The 22,141-nt window shown below is 44.0% G+C and overlaps 1 protein-coding gene across 4 annotated transcripts; it reads right to left on the bottom strand.

Annotated features, from left to right (window-relative positions):
- Positions 1 to 1,294: 1,294 nt before the first annotated feature.
- ZBTB21 (zinc finger and BTB domain containing 21) lies at positions 1,295 to 20,418 on the bottom strand. 4 transcript variants are annotated; one of them, XM_069474933.1, is made up of 4 exons: positions 20,310 to 20,367; positions 13,887 to 13,954; positions 6,988 to 8,597; positions 5,041 to 6,384 (listed from the first exon to the last, which is right to left on the bottom strand). In XM_069474933.1, the coding sequence occupies exons 3-4, from the start codon at positions 8,582 to 8,584 to the stop codon at positions 5,390 to 5,392; spliced, it is 2,592 nt and encodes an 863-aa protein (XP_069331034.1). In that variant the 5' UTR covers positions 8,585 to 8,597; positions 13,887 to 13,954; positions 20,310 to 20,367; the 3' UTR covers positions 5,041 to 5,389. The 4 variants fall into 4 exon arrangements, with proteins under 4 accessions (XP_069331031.1, XP_069331033.1, XP_069331034.1 ...); XM_069474930.1 differs by having other exon boundaries at positions 1,295 to 8,597; positions 20,310 to 20,418; XM_069474931.1 differs by lacking the exon at positions 20,310 to 20,367 and adding an exon at positions 18,265 to 18,658 and having other exon boundaries at positions 5,041 to 8,597.
- Positions 20,419 to 22,141: the final 1,723 nt, after the last annotated feature.

Here is a 22,141-nt window from a genome sequence, read left to right as displayed (position 1 = left end):
ACAAAGAAGGTCATGTTAAAAATGATAAAGAGGTAAATTAATTAATCCTCAATATTTATGAACCTAATATCACAGTGCTAAAATACATGAAGCAAAAATTGATAGAACTAAAAGGAGAAAGAGACAAATAAATAATTATAGTCCTCCTTTCCTTACCTGCTCTTTCTCCCTTTGTCAAAAAGCTATTAAGCAGATCCCTAGGAGGGGGGCAGTCAGCCTGAGTGTGGAAGGCAGGCCCAAGGGGATGGGAAATTGGTTATTACAGGAGACTGAAGTAATGGGAGCTTGTTTTCTCCCTGTCAGAGAGGGGAGACACAAACATGGAAAAGGAGAGAGCCATAGAATGAACCCTGTGGTGTTGAATTGGAATTGAAGCTATCAGTGTGAACTCAGATTTCTTAGTTCTTACAAGCATGTGCTGAACACTGAGACGATGCCAACAGCAGTGCAACAATCCCAAACTTTGCAAGCTTGTTACTGCTAAAAGAAAGGGCAAATCTAAGGTTTTCCAAAAAACAGTATTTGGTGGCAAATTAAATGGCAGGGTTAAAGCAGAAGAAAGATTTTAAAGATTATGTTGTTTGTTCTTGGTGCAGTGTGTTCAAGAAACCTTAGGCAGAGGGTCCCAAGAAAGACTTAAGATATGGGCACAGGAAAACAAAACCATCAGAAGAGCCAAGTGTGAGCCCAGGGTATGCAGAGTTGGCATTGATCAATCCAGGATGCATCTCTCTCCTTCTAACTCCTTATTTTCCAGTCAGCTTGGGGGTGTTAATTTGAAATATCTACAGTTCAGCCCTTCACTTTACAGGGAAAGTTAGTACATTTAATAATAACAAAAAGGAATATAGCCCAGTGTTATAGAAGATCCTCATTAGAATAAAAAGAAAAACTACAATATTGAAGTCTTCAAGTCATAAAACTAGCTTATCAGTCGCTATGTTGAAATATCAATGCAGGGTGCCTAAAAACTTTCTTTTTATGCATTTACCCCATCACCTTAAAAACTAATTTGAATAGTAAAGAAAAAGGTGGCTAAAAAACTACTGGTGTGAACAGTAACATAAAAGGTGGCTAAGCAAAGATTGTTGCCTATCATATATTTGTGGTGCCCAAATAACTGAAGCTTTAATTCAATCTTAATTCTATTATATTAATACAAACAACTTGGAACTGGGGAAAATTAAATCTCGCTCACAACTCCTAGGTGGCTATTCATATTACCCACATGGATGGATTTAAATGCTACTAATCATCACTATCAAAGTGCAAAACACACCACTGAGAGCATGACTCAAAGCAAAATACAGTACAAATTTATTGACTCCGATCATTCTTAGTCGAGATTTGAGCAAAGTAAACAGACAGAATTCGATACAAATAAGCAATGGATTAACATTAGACAGAAATCCTATTTTACCATAAATTTTCAGTCCAGAAGAGCTTATTCCTAAATAAAATTGAACAATGATTGACTTACTCTGCTAAGGCATACGATGACAAAATGTACACAATAATAAAACCACTCATTTTTCTTTTAACAATAAGCATATATTCAATGAAACACGTGAAATAATCTTGTATTAATGACAAAAGAAATGATCACCTTTTGAAAATTAGTATTAACCAAGTATAACTTCATGGAAAATCTGGACAGCACTAACAAATGACTAAAAAGCACTGAATTCAATTATTTTAAAGATTTACAGTAAAATACTTTGGTTCCCAAAAGACTGTCTCTAAGAAGGAATCTTTAAAACACCTGACATAACTCATTTTTCCCCTCCAGAATCTAAACACTGACTTCGTTCTCTCTCCAGTCAAGTGGAAATTCCGTAAGCAGGAGCACACGCCGAGACTCACCGAAAGAGCAGATTACACACTATGAAAACATCAAACTTCTTAAAGTGCTAAAGCCACAAAGAACCACAAAAGAGGAAAACCTATTTTTTAAAACTTAAAGTTTAGTAGTCAGTGTTAAAGAATACTTATTAAAGGATGTCAGCATTATTTAATTCAATAATGCAGTTCACAATTATTGCAACATCAGTGAGACATCAGAAATCGACAGTTACTTGTAATATTCCAGTAATAGATGAAATTTATACAGAAACCTGTTAGGAATGACCCCTAATTATTATTTTATTAAGAAAACTTACTTCCTAAAGTTCCAGCCTGCTGCTCGGTCGTATAGCACGCCCGTGAGAACCCACTGTGGGGGAGCAAAAGCCAAGTTTAGCTCTGCAGATTCGCACACGGCTCCGTCACCCTGACTGGCCAGTCGGCCACAGACGCAGCCGCCCCACACCTCCGTGACCTCCGTGAGAGGGCACGTTTTATTGTTGTCTCACGGCGGCTACTCTCATTAGCACCAGTGGGGCTACATGCGGATTTAGATGCTCACTGAGTAAGTGCTGGGCATATTTTTACAAAGAGAAGGCTAGAAATAATCCATTCCAAACCAGAAAACCAAGAACGTCAAATCTTCCCACAAATGCAAATAACATCATTGTTGAATTGTTAGTTGTATATTTTGGTGAAATTATAAATGCACACTAACTAGTTTTACAGGTGAATGTTCTGTTAATCTTGAAATATTACTATTAAAAATGCACAATATTTGTTACCTCCATTGCTTACTTTGAGTGATAAAAACACATTTCATGTTACTCCCTCCTTCTCCCACATAAACAAAATGATTCCATAACAAGTTCTCAGATTAACAAAGAATATATTAAAACATTTTACATTCTTTCCACAACTGCATAAAAAGCAGGCATCCTGAATACTTACAAGGAATAATGAGCTTTCTACATTTTCAAAAATTAATTACAATCAGAAAAGATATTTACAAGAATATCTTCACTCACTAAAGAGTTGTGACAATGAAAGACCAACTTGTTTTACACCAAATATTTGCCTACTGTCTGAGATAAACATTCTTTAAAAACTGCTTAACGAATAAAACAGTGTCTTTCATTATTTTACTTCTTAACATTTAAAATAGTTACATGAGTGGAAGCATATTTTATTTTTTTAACCATCAAAATAAACTCTTTCAGCCTAATGCTTTTAAGGTACAGTATAAAAAGTAATAGAAAAACCAGAACTGCATTATAAATGTTTTTGGTTCAAAATTTTATTTGAAATCTTATTTTCCTTGCCTAGACAAAAATGTGAGCTAACAAGACAAAACACTGTAATTTTTAAAATCTAACAGATATGCAGAGCCTATATTTAGATCAAAAATATTTTTTAATTAACAATATTATCTTAAAAAATCTTGAAAATGTAGCATAAAGATTCAAGTCGTGGGATACTGAATTTACAATGCTAAGATACTTTGTGGAATCGTGGTATCACGGAATTATCACAGATACTCTAACGGCCATGTAGGTGATGATTACTCAGGGAAACTGTCTTCTTTTGAAGAAGTGACAGCTTACCAAGATGCTCAGAGTAATGCCACACTACACAGGGAATGAGTCCAATGCACAACCATCCATCCTCATGTTTCACATGAGGTCATATGCTTCAGTTTTATCTTTAAAATGCATAGATTTCTTCAAGAAAACATAAAGATGGCAAGAATCAGTAACTGTAACTTAATCTTACTTTCCTTTGTCCATCAAATCTAAGAACAAAAGAAGAAGTAACTACTAAAATATTTTGGGATTTTTGTTTTCTCAAGTGAAAGAATAAAAGGCAAAATTTCATATATCATTTCTATGATGTACAAAGTCAATTACTATTTTATAAAAATGCTTGTGTTTTAAGAAAAAGTAAGAATCTTTCCTACCACTGGTATGGAATGCTGGTAAGGAGATTGATGGGTACAGAATTCTTTTCTGCTAGAACATAAATTTATTTCTTAATCACAGTTGACTTTTCTTTAATCTGAAAGACTAGCTTGTAAAAAATGAATTATAAACTTGGAGTCTTAATCTGTATTACCACCTTAGAAAAGATTTTGTAGTTTTAATAACATTTCTTTTATACATCTGACCAAGGAAAAATCTTCCCTTTGGAAATACTACATTGAACTTTGGATGACACCCACTGAAAGGCTTTCATTACAACTTACACAAAATAGAAAAAAAGCCCAAAACCTATGGACCAAAATAAGTAGCTAAAACTAATTTTGGACCATCGATAGTGCTTTCATCCACATTTATGAAATATTAAGCAGTGACTTAGAGCAAAATGGCTTCACTAATGACATTTTAACCACTATAAACTCCTACAGATTCTAACAGAAATTGTCACAAAAGACAAGAGAGGCAGGAAAATGTGTATATTGTATATACTGTTCTTAAAAAGCATGTTGAAACTGCAGTGTGGTATTTCCTCCTCTGCTCTGAAAGTAAATGGTAATTTAGAATTTTAGATCGGCTGTGTTGACTCCAAGTGTTTGGGATCCATCTAAATATAAATACATGTCCTACCTTATTTGTTACACTAATGTTAAATTCAAAATTAGTGCCGCGTTAGGTGTTTAGTCCCAACTACACTCAGATTTTCAATTTGTGACAGCATAAACCAGAGGACATCAAACACGGATGATCCCTCAAATGCGGGTCTGCCTGGCAACGCGAGGCCGCGCACGCAGAGCGCTTTATCACGCACGCCGTGCGCAAGCTCTAGCAAACCGACTTCAGGGGACTTCCGTAAACCACGTTTTCATCTTCCAAGCCTTCCTTAGAGTTTAACCACCATTCATTACATTAAGTGACCGAGAAAGAGAGCAAGTTTTTGTTTATAAAAATCTAAGTGTTACTATTGCTGATTTAAATTTCTCACAATTTTCATACAAAAAAAGTTCTACGTGACCACAAAATACCAAATATTTATTTTTATCAAGTGTCAGGATAACTTATTAAAGTTGAGGTTTATCATTTTTTTATTGCTAAAGTATACTAAGATCTAAATCAATACTGCAAACGACTTCACTTCTTCCTATTTTTGGACTTAAGAACATGGTTAAGATTTTACTAGAACTTAGGTGTCTGAAATAATCCAAAGAAGAAATACTTCGACAGTATTCCACTAATTATAAATCAGTAAAAAAACCGAAAACCTCAATTAAATGATTATGCTGACACCGTGGAATGAGAAGAAACCATGCAAACCATGAAGATGAATCCAATCTCAACATTAATGAGATCAAACCACCTTGTTCCTTGAAGGTCCAGGACCACGATATTGTAAAAAGTTTATTTCTAAAGTTGAGTAAGGACATATTAATATCAGTTTATCTCAAATTCAAGCATAACAATTTTCAACATTTATTCTTTTTTAAAAAATATTTTGTTTCTTATGACACATTTCACAATTCAGGTTGCAATCTGGAGACTGCCCCCCCACTTCATAATAGGCTAGTGTTGGTCTTTCAATTGTGTGTTTGTTCATGACTCCAAAGACTAAATGCAGTCTTGAATGTCCTGTGGCAAAGTTTACACATAAACTGTCTTTTAAAGGTGATTGCTGAAAGGGGTGGGGCGTGGTAGAAAAGGGTATCTGATTCTTGGGGTGCGAACAGTTTCTCTGTGGCCGGAGCTGGGTTTTCGGACAAGCCTGTGGGGCTGTCGGGCTCCAGGGGCTGGATCTTGGGCAGCGGCGGCGGTGGCGGCAGAGGTGGCGGTGAGGGCGAGTTTGTGGGAACGGGGCCTGCTTCAGATTCCTTATGTGCGGATTCCTCTGTGGCCTGAGACATGTGTGACTGGAAGTGACTCCAGAGCCGGAAATTAGTGCGAAAAGCTTTGTTGCACACGTGACAAATAAATGGCTTCACGGAGCACAGCAGCTCCTGGTGCCGCTCCAGCTGCTTGTGCACCGTGAACACCTTCCCGCACTTCTCGCAGGGCCACAGGCTGGCGTCTTTACTGGGCCCTGCCTCTCTGGGGGCTGCGCTGGCCTCGGGGGCCTCTTCCTCAGCCTCCTCCACCGGCTCCTCTTTGACCTGGATTTTCAGTTGCCTAGAGAGACTAAGGTCTTCAGGGAGACAAGAGGAATCCTCCGAATCGAAGTTAACTTGCTCTGAAGAATCACTGAACACGTTGTCGTCTTTTGTGGTGACAACGTGGTTTACTTTATTTGGCTCAGGCTGGGCCTGGGGCCTCGAAGAGCCAGTCACGTCGCCATTGTGGTCCAGAACCGGCAAAGAGAGGTTTTCGGCCGGCGCCATGTTGTTCTGATTGTGGACTTCGACCTGGTGCCGCCAGATGCTGAAGGAGGACTTGAAGGTGCGCATGCACTCCAGGCAGGTCAGCTTCTTATACTCACACTTGCTCTCGTGCTCGTGCTTCAGCTCGGGCGAGAAAAACCTGAGGCTGCAGTAAGGGCAGACGGTGGCGTTCCGGCATAGCCGCTCGTGGCTTCCTTGTTCTAGGAGAGAAGAGAGCTTAGCATTACAGAGGCGACACTGGTAAACCTCCTTGTTTTCTACTGGACTTGCAAGAGGAGCATGCTCTTTTGGCTTAGCAACTTTATTTACTCCAAGGGGTTTTTCTCCTGGGTGCATTTTTATGTGCTGCTTAAATTGAGAAAGAAAGCGGTATGCTTTTCCGCAGTAAGTACAAATGTACGCTCCTTTGGCTCGAGATCGCAAGTTCCTCTTGATGACTTGCTGTGCTTGGGAACTACTCTGTCCCTGAAAGCCAGGCTTGCCACGCCTTAACTTAATGATCAGGGCTTTCTTAATCTCTCTCTCTCTCACTATGTCAATCAGCTTTCTTTGGAATTTTTCATCCAAAACAGCATGGGAACTAGAGGCTGGTGACGGGTTCTTCACTATGCCGTGTTGGGTCTGACAATGTGTCCACACTTTGAAGTTGGTGTGAAACCTCTTGTGACAGATGTCACAAGCGTAGGGCTTTTCTGGGTTATGGTACATGTTAGCATGACGGTGAAGACCTGCTGTTGATCTAAAGATCTTAAGGCAATGTTTGCATTTAAATTTTTTGTTTGGTCTCGTCCCCTCCAACTCACCAAATTCGTCTTTATTCAAGTCAGAATCTGGGAAATCTGCCTCGAGGACAGTGGGGCTGGAGCCTTCCTCGAAGTTGTCCTCTGACACAGGAGACCCCTGCTCATTCACCTTTAACTTCTTAAAGGGCAATCTTCTGTCCGCTTGGAACCTCCTTTTTGCCGGGAGTCTGCTCATGTCTTTCTGGTCTTCCGTTTTGAGAGACAGGTCTCTCGTGACTGACGGTGACGAGGTTGCCGCTGCCGCGGCGTCTCCCACAGTGACGCGGATGATGTCTGAGGGATCCGACAGCGGGCTGCTGGGCTCGGTCTTTATGCGCACCTCGGTCACAGGTGAGGCTCCCTCCCTGTCTGTCGACTGAGAAGCACTAAAGGACCTGAGGCGACGCGGCTGTAGCACCTGAGGCCTGTCATCTAGGGCTGTTTTTTCACCACAGTCTTTTAGAGATGACTTTTGAGATAAAGCACACAACACACTCCCTGGTGCATCCTTTGACACCGAAGATGATCCCTGGGAAGATTTCACATCTATGGAGGGTGAATAGACAGGAACCTGGCTATCCATGGACAGTGACCGTCTGAGGAGACTCTTAACAAGTGGGCCACTCCTGTCGATGCTTTGGTTTCCAGACCCAGACCCGCTGGACGGGATCACTAAGCCTAACTTCGAATAGTACAACAAGTTTCTATCTTCACCTTGGCCACTTCCTTTGCTAGTTTCTTTTAATAGATAGGGAGTCTCTGACGAGCTACGGAGAGACAAAACAGGTGGCCGCGGTCTTTTCAAAGCTAGCTCTATAGCTTTTCCTTTTGGAAGCTGACCACTTACACCTGGTTTATCATCCATAGTTTCTCTGTCTTGCAGAGGTTTTGAAGGCAATACTGCATTTCTTTTCACCAAACTGCTTCTATTAGGATCATCCAAAGATCCAGAATGCTCAAGAGACTTTGCATATCCCACAGAACTATCTTTTGGCCAACTCTTTTCAGTTAATGACAAATTGTGAAGTGGCTCAATTGGTTTTGGAACATGTGGCTTAACGATACTGGCCTTGACTGCAATGCTAGGTGAGGGCCGGGAAGTATGGCTTGGATCAGGTTGGTTTTGACTAACAGTTTTTCCTTGTGCTTCGTTTCTACTTTGACAAACAATGACACTTCTCTTTTGAGAACTGTTTTCATCATCTTCTACAAACACTTTTTTTCTATTAGGACACGTTGGAAAAGGGGCTTGAGGTGTTTTAGAAACAATGTTAGTAAGAAAGGAAATCCCAAGGCTATAGCCAAGTTCTTGCACAGCAGCAAGGCTGCTCTTCTCAACAAATAAAGAGGAAGAATAAATGTAGTTTAAAACATTATCAAAAGCATCCGGTTCACAAAAGTCAAGCTGAAATACAGTTTGTGACTCATTTTCCTTATTTGTGAATAAACTCTGAAAGTATTCGCTGCTAGCAGCCAAGACATTTTTATGAGCTCGAAACTTTTGGTCTCCGACAATGAGCAGCACATCGCACAGCTGTCCTTTGAGGCGCTCCTCATTGAGGGCACTCAGGAGGGAAATGGCATGCGCCGGGTTGATGTAATGCAGCAATCCCTCCATGGCTTGGGTTTACCTAAAAGACAGAATGTAAAATTATTGTGAATAAAGTGGGGCAAAAGTCCTTCCCGACACGAAGGCTCCTCAAGGGCAGAGAACATCAGCTGTCTTTTGTTAGGTGCCAATATTGTGTAGACCACAGGCTGACAAAAGCTTTTTGGATGACAAACTTATTTAAATAACAGTGAAAATGTAAAATAAGCCTCAGGGTTTAAGCGGGTCATCATATTAAAATTAAAGAATTTTAGGAACTAAAGACTATAACAGAGGCATTTGTACACTACCAAAAAGCATGCTAGAACTTGGCAGGTAGATAGGGCAAGGAATATTTGAAAATAAAGGCTTATTATTTAGGGACCTGATCCATTTGATGCTTGGTTCTATTACTTATTAATTCAGAGAGTAGGTATGAATTATCAAACCCCTAAAGTCTATAATTCTGAAAGAAAATAGTTTTATTACTGTATGAGAGTAGGTATCAATTATTAAACCCCTAACGTCTATAATTCTGAAAGAAAATAGTTTTATTACTGTATATACTTAAATTAATGGGAATTGTTAACAATGGGGTGCAGAGTAGAGGTCTCACCAGAGCTTTACAAATGGGTAGGAATTTGGAAAAAGGGAAAAATCATTTGCTAATGACTACTGAATCCAAGTGTTTAATAAAGGATAGAAGCATTAAAGAACAAAAAAGTTTGTTTTCCTTCTTAGGCTAATTACCTTGCAATCTCTTGAATACTACTTTCTTACCAAATCACATTTTCAACATGAGCACAAAAGAAACGTTAGCCTGGCCCTAAACGTAATTAAGGGGTTTAAACCGAGATTTCACTGACATTCTCTTCCCATCTAAAGAGGAGACGCAGAGGCTCAGTGGCCGAGCGCATGCTCTGGCACCAGACACTTGGCTCAGCTGCTGGCCCCCACCTTGCTAGCTGAGGTCTTTGGGCATTTGTTAGGCTCTGTGTGGCAGGTGCCTCCTGTGGGATGGGAACAGCAACTGTGCCCTCTTGCAGGGTTGTTGCAAAAATTTCATCTAAAGGAAACTCAACAAATGTTATGCAATTAACTTTCAGAAATTGCAGGTTTAATAGGCATTTAATTCAGTATAAAAGAAAAAGGGTCCAGATCAAACCCACCACGCGCTCGATGAAGACAAAGCCAATTCACAGAGATGACATCCAACTCTCCGAACGTGACCTGTGACCCTTCACTTAGACTTTTGTTACTTAAACACCTCATCCCTTTCATTTGATTTTATAATGCCATCTTTTCTTTAAAATGTTGTCAGAACATTTTTAACATTAAAATGGATCCAAAGTAACTAAGAATATTTGTGACAGTTTCACCTTGCTCTAGAGGGCAAGCTGTGGATGAACCAAACAGCCCCAGCACATTTGTAGGTTCTCTTCTGGCTTCGCTGGTCACCCCAGCCTCCAGGCTCTTCAGAAGAGCCAGAAACTAGAGTCTCCTAGGCTGCCAATCTGGGAGTGACCAAAATGGTACACAACTTCTTTAATACTATTCCAATTCCCTGTTAAGATGCTGACTCAATTTAACCAATTCAGAGGCATGAATTTGCTTCTGGGGATGATGCCTTTAGGCTGTCCACAAACAACTACCTTGATCGGACCACACTGAGTTTCTGTTCGTCCCTGCCTACCACCTTTCATTCTGAATAGCAAATATATCCCTTCCTCTATTTGTGATTGCTCAATAGAAATACTTTCCCTTCCTCTGTCTTCCCTGTTAGCCATTTTAATTTCTCCCTTAATCCTTTTACACTTTCTTTATAATCCTGGATCCATTTGTGTAAAGAAACCCTTGCCATCTTTCACAGACGTCAGCAGAGAAAGAATCTTACGATGCCCCATGTGTTGACTCAACTGTGTACTGAGCAGTTTTAGCACTAAATTTTTGACAAAGCTAGTTCAGGTGCTGCCACAAGGAAAAGCAGCGGATGCAGAATCAAAAGCACCGACAACTCTTTGTCAAAAGAGGTTCTTAAACTCCACTTAGAGGTTTTAAGCTAGCAATTAAAATATAAATAAAACAACTAGGACAGAATAGAAAATGTCACAATGCATCAAATGTAGGAAGGCCCCCTAAGAGCTTGAGAAACTGTCGTTTCCGTTACGCAGTCACATACATACTTATCCACACGTGCAGCACGTACGGGGCTGAGATGTAAAGTGTATTCCTTCCTGTGGGTCAGAGCCAAGACAGTCTGAGAGCCAGTGTCCCAGGCTAACCAACCTCTCTGGGCCTCAGTTTTGCCCACTATAAAACAGGGATAATGATAGCAGCTACCACACAATGCTATTGTGAGGATTAAATGAGATAATAATAATGGCTACCATTTATTCAGCACCTACCACATACTTCAGACTGCACCAGGAACTTCCCATGCCATTGACTCATTCAACAGAATGGCATCTGAGAAGACCCGAAGGAGGCGAGGGACGAGCCCAGGGGGACACTGAAGGGAAAATGTGACTGCAGAGCGAGGAGCCGAGGAAACAGTAGGGCGGGAGTAGGGTGTGCCGGGGGCTGTGGATGATGAATCCGAGAGGCAATGAGGAGACAGACTGTCTAGGGCAGGAGAACCGCTGGAAGAGCTTTACTTGTTACTGTGTGAAATGGACACGAAGATTCTGAGCAAGGACTGACAAAGACCTGAATTATGTTTCCAAAGGACTGTTCTATGTTGTTGACACCCGACCATAGGCAGGGCAAGGGTGGAAGCTGGGGGCCGGCTCAGAGTCCACTGCAACGGTCCAGGTGAAAGGGTACTATGACTGGGTCCCAGGTGGCAGCAGGGGAGGTCAGGCAGAGCCGCCAGGGTTCCTAATGGACTGCCTGTAGGGCACAGAGAAGGTGAGGAGCTAAGGATTCTGCCCGAACAACTGGAGATGGAGTTTGATAGAAAAAGCAGGAGTGGAGATTTCTTTAAGGAATTCAGTTTCGATACCCTCCATGTGAGCAGCAGCCTGTCCGTTAATGTCCTTTATGAGCATCCGTCCCCACTTTACTCTCCTGCTTCCTTTCTTGTGCTGCCTGGGACCACTTCTCAAATACACACTGATGTCTGAACCCTTGTCTCAGGGTCTGCTTTTGGGGGAGGCCAAACTAAGAGACCACGAGAATTTGCAACCACAGGCAAAGGCCAAGGAACCGTGAAGACTAAACCACGTGAGCCGTTCCACGTGCGTGGACATGAAGAAAATGGTACTCCATGTGCCATCTGCACTCTACTGCCAAAGAGCAACATTTTCCTCACTTTTCATTGTTTAGAAAAGTTTCTTTCTTTATGCTGTCTTCAAATCATCATGATCCCTGTTTCTGCTCTAAAAAATTGCTTCCAATCTCTTGAACTATAGGCTTCTATCTTCTTTGAATGAAAATATCTGGGAATTAGGGAACAATAATAAAGTCACTCAGAGCTAAGCCGTAAGAGAAATACTCACTGCCCCTAAAAATTATTTGGGGTTTCAAACTATTCATGTGACTGTAACCTCCATTCAGAGTCATCAATAAGACTGTCTGCATGAACAGTGGTGAAGGATGTCCAAATTTCTGATACAGCTCTGAAGAATAACTTTACAGTATTTATTTTCCACTCCATTCACTCAAACACTAATTGGGTACTTAATAATGGCTAACATTTGAGTGCTTACTCTGCCACATACACAAAAGTCAAGACTTTTTTATTTATCAACTCAATATTTACAGCAACCCTAGGAGATAGGTACTATTATCATCCCCATTTGACAGAGGAGAAAACTGAGGCACAGAGGGTTAAGTACCTTGCTCTTTAGGTCAAACAGATAATAAGTACCAGAGCAGGATTCACATCAACTGGTTAAGCTCTTAACGCCTACACCATACTGCCTCTGGTTTCCTCTTTTAATTCTCACATAATCTTCTGAGCTAGACACCGTCATCATCCCTGTTTTACAAATTAGGAAACTGAGGCATTCAGAGGTCAAGTAATTTGCCTCAGGTCACACAGACAGCTGGGGGCCTGGTCCCAGAGCCTGGGCTCTTAATCATCAGATCCCTGCTTCTCACAGCTGGGCATCCATCTAGGATGTGCTAGAACTCCACTAGACGCGAGGATATCAGTCTAACTAGCGTGGCCCTGCCTCACAGAGCTTAAAGTCTTGCGCAGGAACAGGATAAGTCAATCTGCCAGCATGGTCCAGTATGCAAAGTAGCACAGGATGTCTGCAGAGGTGGAGATGCTATGCAGATGATGCCATCGGATCCAGGTGAGTCGGAAGCCAGCAAAGGTGTTTTATAGAGGAATCAGCGAATGCAGGGAAGAGACAGGCAGGAAGGGTGAAGGGCATGCCAAGGGACAAGAGGAACAGGGGCAACATCACAGAGACAAGACAGAGTATGAGGTATGCAAGGGAACTGCAGGTGGCTCATCTGGTTGGAGCAATGGGGGCAAGCAGGGGAGGAGAAGGCCGTGTGGGCTATGGGGGCCGAAATAGGCCATTTGAGGATTATACGCAGGAGAGTCACAGCTTCCATTCTCTCTAGTACCCCAGGATCTAGAGACTCTAGATGCCTAAAGAGACAGGAAAGAGAGAGCTGGACAGTGTGGACGCCTCGCCTTCTTGTTAAGGCCCTTGCTTCTACATTTTAATTATTAAACTTTAAAAATAATGGCCTCTTTCCTGGTCTAGCTGCAAATAGAAAATTAACATTTTGTATTTTTATGTTTTAACAATAGGAAGTATATTTATCGAGTTTAACAATTAACAACATAAAATGCCCCATTAAGAATGTGGGCAAAAAGGGGGAAAACCCCCAGTGCTGAAAGTCTTGAGCTAACCCAGCAGGACTCCTGTGGCTGGTGGGTGTGCAGACTGAACCCTCAACCCTCCGACCCTCTCTGCTTCAGTCCTCACACATGGCTGGCGTGGCTGCTGGCTGTACTTTCTCCTCATGTGTTTTTTTGATCCAGATTCAATAAACTTGCTGGCACATTAAACTCCGATTTTTCATGCATGTCTTCATGCTGAGTGATCAGGATCTCTGAATTACAGAGGCCAGTGCAGCTCACGCATGAACACGCACCGCTGCTGCCGGCCACGTCCCCTCCTTTCCCCCGCTCGTCTCCACCTGACTCACCAGTGAAGAAGTTCTGCCACTGCGGCACAGTGGAGAAACCTCAGCACTCTTAAAAGGAAAGTGGGTGAAATCTGGAAGAAAAGGCCCATTCATGAGCAGCAGGAAAAGGTGAGGAAACCCCCAGGAAAACCAGGTTCTGAAACAGGATTGGCTTGCTTACCACTTGGATCCTTGCACACAAGTGTCTTCTCAAACTCTGCCTTAATTGTTTCTATTTCATGTTGTTTTCTGAAATTTCAAAACGAAAGAATCTTTATTGTTAACAATTCATGGAAGACATTATAGTTCCACGGAAGAGCTTTTCATATCTATCTACTTGTCTCAAATCCTGGCTTTGCCACCTATTAGGTATGTCACCTTGATAAAGATCACTCAACTTTCTGAGTACTAGTTTCCTTACCTGTTAAACGGGGCTAATGTTACCCACCACGTGGGATTTTTACGAGGGGCACAAGACGCACTGTTTGAAAGTCCCAGTGTGTACAGTGCTTCCCACATGGCAAGTGCACAGCTCCCTTCCTCCCTTTTCCTCCCGTAAATGCTGGTGGGGGCCTGCCACACACCACGGGTCACAGGAGGTGCTGGAGATGGGGAGAAGAGTAAGCTGGCAGCTTCCTGTTTCCCAGTAGCTTATATTCCCGTGGGAGGACAGACAACAGTTTGATGAAGGATATAGAGGGTGCTATGGGAATACTAATATCAGGAAGCCATTAACTTGGCCAGGGGGTGGGAGGGTGGATGAGCAAATAGTGGGGATACCAGGTAAGGCTTGGGACTTGTCACTCACTTGACACTTATAATACAGGTTGAGTATCCTTAATCCAAAGAGTCTGAAATCTGAAACGGTCCAAAATCTAAAATATTTCAAGTGCTGACATGACGCTCAAAGGGAATACTCATTGGAACATTTCAGATTTTTGGATTAGGGATGGATGTTGATTGAACTGGTAAGTATAATGCAAATACTCCAAAATCCAAAACAATCTCAAATCCAAAACACTTCTGGTCCCGAGCATTTTGGATAAAGCGTATTCAACCTGTAATAGTGAAGGTTCCATTCTTCACATTTCTACTACAGACACTTTTCAAAAATAATCATCTGATCTTGCTGTGGCTTAAAAACTCCCAGTGGCTTGCTGTGGCCTCAAGTTCCAATTCCCAGGAATAGCTACAAAGCCCTTCATAACTGGATTCCAGAAAATTATTTCACAGCATCACCTCAAATTCCTCAGGTAATAAATGCAAAGGGGGTGGGGGGAACTCGTATCTTAACATAAATTAATTCAATGCAAATACTTTCCTCTTTACCCCAATGTTAGATCAGTTGTAGGAGACTAAGATTGTTGAGAGATACAGAGAAGGCAGGCAATTTTGGAATACAGAACATTCTGGTGACAGAAGCAGAAGAAAGCAAAGCACAACATGGCACTCAGAAGGGCATCAGGTGAGTGAGCGGTCAGGAAAGGGATCAAAATAATCTCACCTGCTTTCAAGTTTTAGAAACTAAAACTCAGGCTGGTATCACAGCTAACGTAGACATTATAAATTCAGTTGGCTCCAGGACTAGTACTCAAAACTGTCACACCAGCTCTACAGGAAAATGTCTCCTTACGTCCAAAACATTACCCTAAAATTGAACTCTGGGAACATTGGTCCTTTGGAATGTTGGAGATCGCTTATATAGTCCTAATCGTGATACTGGTAAAAAAGAGGGAATGCATGTAACACAAGGCAAACACACAGTTAAAAATCCAAAGCATCTACATTTGGCTTTGGAATATAAACACACACACAAACGCACCCAGAGCTCATCCCTACACCCTCATCTCCATTTGATTTTACCATTAGATGATGATAGGAAGTTGGCTCTGAGTTTCAGTCTTATCATCACTCACTTGGTGACAATGCAGATACCCAGAAATCATCTAAACCTCCTCAGATTTCAAAGCCAGACTAGCTTATCCGATCCCTCAAGAGGAGTCACGTTACTACCTTGTATTCCATCTCCTCACATTTTCAGTGTCTCTCTCTCTCAGAGAGAGAGAGAGAGAGAGAGAGGGTTTAATTTTGGTTTAACCGTGAGTTCTCTGCCATATCCAGCGGAATGATTCCACTCTAACATAGTTCAGGCTCTTAACTGGCACCTTAGCAGAGTAGTCTGGTCACAGCCTCTGCCGTTCTGTTCTGGCCACCCAGCAGTGTTCCCCTCCTGGTAACAGTTCTGTGATTTTGCTTTGGAACATTCTACCTCGTCCCACCAAGCACAGTCTGATGTGCTGCTCTCCCCCAGCTCTGGGGTAGGCACACAACCAAAGCCAAGTCAATCTGAAACTTTGTCCCTGGAATACGGGTCTTGAGAATAACAACAAAGGCAGTAAATGAATGGAGTTGATTTATCTCAGCAGAGGCCTGAAAATGCAACCTGCCTGCTACATAGATGCCTGGGGTTAGCTTGGTTCTTGTCCTTCTGGCCCACTTTTTTTTTAGCTCTCCCTTAGGGTCCATAGACTTTAGCAACTCTGTATCTTCACAATAAATTCCTTTTTCTATTCAAGCCAGTCAGTTTCTGTTCTTATTAAAGAAGCCCAATATACTTCCATGTGATATTCACTCTTCCTGTCATGCCTTCCAAACCCATCCTGTAACTACTGCTAGACTGAGCTTCCTAAAACAAAGCTTTGATCACTCATCCAATATACGCATAAAGTATTACTATTACTAACTCAAGTTATTTATTAAACATCTATTACATACAAGGCACGGTTAGATTTATCTGAAATATGAGATATTTCATAGCTCCAAACAGACAAGGCCCCCACTTTCTAGTGAGGGAAATCAGATGATAAACAAGGAAACAAATAAATAAAAAAGATAATTTCAGATTGTGCTAAGTGCTATGATGGAAATAAACAGGGTACTATGGTTGGGTACAGTACTCAGAGAGGATGGTCGGAAAATGCCTTGATGGAACATTTCAGTTGAAACCTAAGACCTGAATGAAAAGAGCCAGCCTTGATCCTGTTTAAAAACAAAATAACAAATGCAATGGTTCTCCATTAAGCTAAAACGCAAAATTTTGAAAACATGAACTTTAAGGCTCTATAAAATCTGATTTCTAAGAATGTTTTAAATCTTCTTTCCCTTAGTTATCCCCTTGTGATAACTCCCTGCTTCAGACACTTTGCTTCTGAGACACAACCTGCACATCTTACTTCTTCTATTACTCAATCTGGAATGTCCTAGGACTCATCTAACTCTGGAGTTCCCCAGCACCCCATTCATATGAACATTAACCACCTTTCAAAGCTCAGCTCAAGTCCCAACTCCTCCAAGAAACCTTCTGTTATGGGCTGAATTGTTTCTCCTCTCATCCCTCCCACATTTATACGTCAAAGTCCTAACCTCCAGCACCTCAGAATGTAATCTATTTGGAGATAAGGTCCCTAAAGAGGTAATTAGGTTAAAGTGAAGTCTTTGGGGGTGGGCCCTAATCCAATGTAACTGGTGTCCTTATAAGAAGAGGAAGATTAGGACAAAGACACGCTCAGAGGAACCATGTGAAGAAGACAAGAAGACAGCCATCTACAAGCCAAGGAGAGGCCTCAGGATAAACCAACCCTGCCGACACCTTGATCTTGGATTTCTAGCCTCTAGAACTGTGAGGAAAGACATTTCTGTCCTTTAAGCCACCCAGTCTGTTGTGCTTAGTTATAGCAACCAAAGCAAACTAATATACCTTCCTTGACTACTTCAGTTAATGAGCAAACACCTCCTTTCAATTCCTGTATTATGCAGAGGTAACACCATTTATGTAGTGTTTATTCATTGCCTTATATTGTCAGTCATTTGTGTCTCCCCAACAGGACTGTAAGCTATTTAAGGACTGATATCTAATTCAGTATCTTTTGGCACTCTTCACAATGCCCAACATGGCATCTTGCACAGCAATAAATATTTGTTGATTTCTCTGTACTCTGAACTCCAATTAAATGCAGGTGTGAAAATTATGCATGTTGTTTTTCTAAAGTAAAGCTGATTACATCACCAACCTGCTTTAGAATACTCTATCAATTTTTCCATTACTCCCTAAAGAAAATCCAAACTGTAGACTGGCACACAAAACTTCACACTCCAGTTACAATTCAACTCTCCACCTTTATAGGACAGTCCTTACCACCTACCCTACAAACCTGGACATCCAGTTTCTGCCACCTAAAATATCTTTCTTGCTTCTCCTTTACTCGGCTAACTTCTATAGAAAGATCCAGTTGAAATGTCACCGCATCTACAAAGCTTTTGCAATATGCCCCTAGGCAGCAGCTCAGTCATCTAAGCTACTACACTATTTCATCTCTCTGTAATAAAGCCACAACTATTTCAACTGATCTGCTTTTATATCTCCCTCATGAGACTCCCTGAAAGGAAGAGCCCTCGTTTTTATCAGTGTATCCCTAATGCCGAGCACAAGGCTTGGCAGGCATCTACACGGCAGAGAGAGAAATCATCCAACTTCAGGTTTAGGACCTGGACTTGCTCACCTTTATTCCTCCAGCATCTGTTACAAAGCCCAATACATGGCTGTTTTCTTTGCTTTTTCTATGATATCTTGTGGCTTTAATCACTACCAGATGATGATTCCCAAATCTGTATTTCTGGTTAGATTTCTTGAGACTCCAGGCTCTCAGGTGCCTGCAGAACAGTTCCATCACAGGATATCCCACCTGGCCAGCACGGCACTTATGATCCACACCCTCTTGTCTCTACCCGCCCCATGTGCTTGTCCTCACGCATTCCCTAGTTTGGTGTGCTGCCAGCCACTAGGTCTCCTAAACCAGAAACCTCTTATCTTTCCTTAATAGCCAATCAGTGACCCGTCAAGCCTAGCTCTAAAATCTGTTCTCCCCATACCCACTGGCTTTGGGGACAACTAAAACTGTCCCTTCAATTTATCTGTTTCCCATCCAGAGACTTCCTTAATAACCCCTCTTTTGTTATTTTAATGTTTCCTTACCAATGTACACATCCAAAACTCCCTGCTGTATAACACTGTCAGTTCCTCAGGGGCAGGGGTTTTACCTTCTGCAACTTCATTTCTGCAGAATGAAGTACACTATACTTTCAATAGTGTTAAAAAGAAAGAATGAATTAAAAAGTTACTTTTAAGTAGACCAATGCCCCAAATTTCTACTTTATTTTTAACATCAACATTTATGGGTGCTTAAATTTAAATGACTACTAGTCATTAGGGATGGATGAGAGATTTACTTCTTCAAGCACCAGAGGGAAAGGTTTAAAAAATAATTTTCAATGAGAACTCTTTCTAAAATGGATTAACCCACTTTGTCTTCTTAAACAAGGTATGCAGAACATAATGTAAGCTCCTTAATTGATGACTCAGGGTCACCAGCATGAACAGTCACTGGACTATGCAGTAATACAGATGCCCTCAGATGCCAGGTGAACAGAGCTGTCAGCTCTTGCACTATAAAAAATCCCAGGCTGTGCGAAGTCTGATTAATTTGCCCCTCGGCTCCTACTGTCAGATAAGGCCTCTGGAGTACCTGTCTAAAAACACCCCGCCTCCAAAGGTGCTGCTCATGTGGCATTCTCCCGAACCACCCCGCCCTCATGGTAACCACGGGTCCGGTGCCAGCGCAGCGGGGCTGTCCCATGATTAAAAGGTAGATCGTTTGTGGAGGGACTACTGAACGGGTTCCAGGAAAGCCACCAGAGGATCACGAGGGGCTGTAGCCGGCGTCTCTAAAGCCGGTGCGAGGGGCTGCGTCGGGACTGCTCCCAGTCGGACGGCTCGACCGCAGACCCGTAGGCAGGCGGGGGTCTTTCTCGAGGAGGGACACCGGCAACGGCCGAGCAGAGCTTCTGGCCGGCGCAGGCTGCTGTGGGCCGGCGGCGCCAAGGCAGGGGCAAGGTCTTCCCGGGCTCTGCGAGGGACGAAAGAGCCGCGAGGTCCCGAAGCTGCGGGAGGGACGGGCAGAGAGACGGCCGGGGGTGGGGAAGACCAGACAGGGCCGGGCCCGGGCGCCCACGCTCCGGGCGCGGCGCCGAAGGCCGCAGAAGGGCGACCGGCCGCAGCAGGTGCGGGATCCGCACGGCCGCCCCCGGCTCCCGCGCCCTCTCGGCCAGAGCCGGCGGCCAGCGGCCCGCCCCACACCTGCCCGGGACGGGGGCGCGCCTGCACCGCCGGCGCTCCAACCGCTGCGCGCGAGGGGCGCGAGCCCGGGCAGGCGCGTCCGCTACCCCGGAGGTAGCTCCGCCGGGGCGAGGAGCGGAGCCAGTGAGGGAACGGAGCATGCGCAGTGGCGAGGGCGAGGCCGAGTGCGGGCATGGGGCATGCGCAGTGTGAAGGCACAATCGGCTACGTGGGAGCCCGGGGCATGCTCGGTGAGAGCCAAGGCCCGGCGCAAGCGCAGTAGCGCCCGGAGCCCGCAACCGGCTGGTGGAGAGAAAAAAGAGAGAAATCACCTCAGAGTTACGTCAGGAAAGGCCGCGATTTGCGGGGAGGCTGTGGTTTCCCACCGGGCCCCGCAGTTCTCCTAGAGCCAGGGGCGTGACAGTTACTCACCGGTCTTCAGCCCCGAGGCAGACGCTGGGCCCCTTTCCGCTCACACTCGGCTCGCGCACGCCGCAGCCGCCGCTGCCGCTGTGATTCCATCCATCTTGAATTTGACGTCATCCCACACCAGGGATGAGGTCATCGGAGGCAGCGCTCGTCACGTGCGCGGCGCTCCGATTGGACGCCGGATGCCGAGGGCGGGGCGAGGGCGGGGCGCGGCGCGGGGGCCGGGGAGGGCGGGCTACCGGGAGCCGCGCGGGGCGGCCGGCGCCCTGGGTCCCGGAGGGCGTCCCGTGGCCGCTCTGAGGGAGGCGGCCGGGCCGGGGAGGCTGAGCGTCCGGGCGAGGGGGCGCCGCGGTCCCCAGTGGGCTCTGCCTGTGGTCGCCGCGGCCGCCCCGCGGTCCCGCCCCGATCCCCGGCCCCCGCGGCGGGCGGCTGCCTCGCGGTGGGCAGGCGTGGCGCGCCGCAGACCCCGCGGGGCCGGCTCGCGGTCGGGACCCCGGCGGCGGCGGCGGCGGCGAGGCGGGGCGGGGCCCCCGCAGCGCGGGACGCGGGGCCTGCGTGGGACGTCTGCAGGATGCGCGGCGGGGAGTCGCGCTCGGGAGTTTCCATTTCCTCCCTCCGACCCGACCTGCCAGCGAGGACGGGCGAACGGGCCTGCGCACCTCCGGACACCGCGCGGTTTGCGGCCCGAAGGAGCTGACTTTCCACAGCACCGGTTCTCATCCGTGTCTCAAGCTTTGGGCAGGTTCCTTGCATGAATGTTCAGTCCCCATTGGAAGGAAAACAGTGAGAAAACTCGCTTCACTTTCCATCAAAACTAGAAAATTAGGTAACAGAAATGCCAGACTAAATTCCAACTCTAAACAAAGGTTCTCTAGTTTAGACGAGCTAAATAGAACATCTTGATGTGTTCTCCAAAGCCTGGAACAACCGATCAGAAGAGATTGCCTTCTAAAGTGATGATTCTAGAACAGACATTTAAAAATCCTGAATTTTCAATCAGCTTTGATAATTTTCAAGTGTTGTTAATTTTCAAATAAGTTGAATTTTTGAAAATTGAATTCATGCACATGACCCGAGGTAAAATAATTTATGAAATGTTTGAAAACTATGTGGAAGAAATAATCTTGCATTGGATTGATAATTAAAAACTTTTGCCCAAATTGACAGCTCTAGTGTCAGTTGTTTGACTTAGTTTAAGAGGACTCAGTCTTAAAGAATCTTGCACCTAAAAATTTTCTCCTACAGCTATTTGAAAACTTTAAAGAATGTCTTTATGTTTTGAACTGCATGGTGGTAAAGCACAAAGTGGCTTTGTACTTGAAGGTGGAAGGCAACAGTGATCTTAAGTCCTTCCAAGGGCCTTCAGTTTTAGGGTGCCCTGTGATTAGCCTGGGTGAGCATGTGCTGCTACCCCTGTTTTATAGCCGAGAAAACCAACGGGAGCTGCACAGCAAGAGCTTTGCTAGAAGCCAGGTTTTCTGGCTCTCACTTTACTGTGCCATTTGCCGACAGCAGCCTTCCTTCACCGCACATCCCTTTTTCGCTACCTGCTTACCTGGGTTTTTTTCCAGGCTTCCTCCGGAGGATACACGTTGGTGTCTCCACTTTGAACCATGTTATCAGGTTGTGCCCTCACCATTTCACTGAAACTGACCCAGCTGCCAAATCCAGCAGAAACCTTTCCGTCTTTCAGGTGACCTCTTTGATTTTGACACTCTACCAATTTCTTCTTCAACACTGATTGCTTCAGTTCCGCCTCAGTCCCTGATCCTCCACCTCTTCTTACCTGACTGCTCCCTTTCGGCTTCCTGTGTTGGCTCCTCTGCCCCTGCCCG

Source organism: Eulemur rufifrons, chromosome 7 (assembly GCF_041146395.1).
Source record: "Eulemur rufifrons isolate Redbay chromosome 7, OSU_ERuf_1, whole genome shotgun sequence".
Classification (NCBI taxonomy): domain Eukaryota; kingdom Metazoa; phylum Chordata; class Mammalia; order Primates; family Lemuridae; genus Eulemur; species Eulemur rufifrons.
The sequence above is the reverse complement of the archived record's forward strand: the minus strand, read 5'-3'. Positions and strand labels throughout refer to the sequence as shown.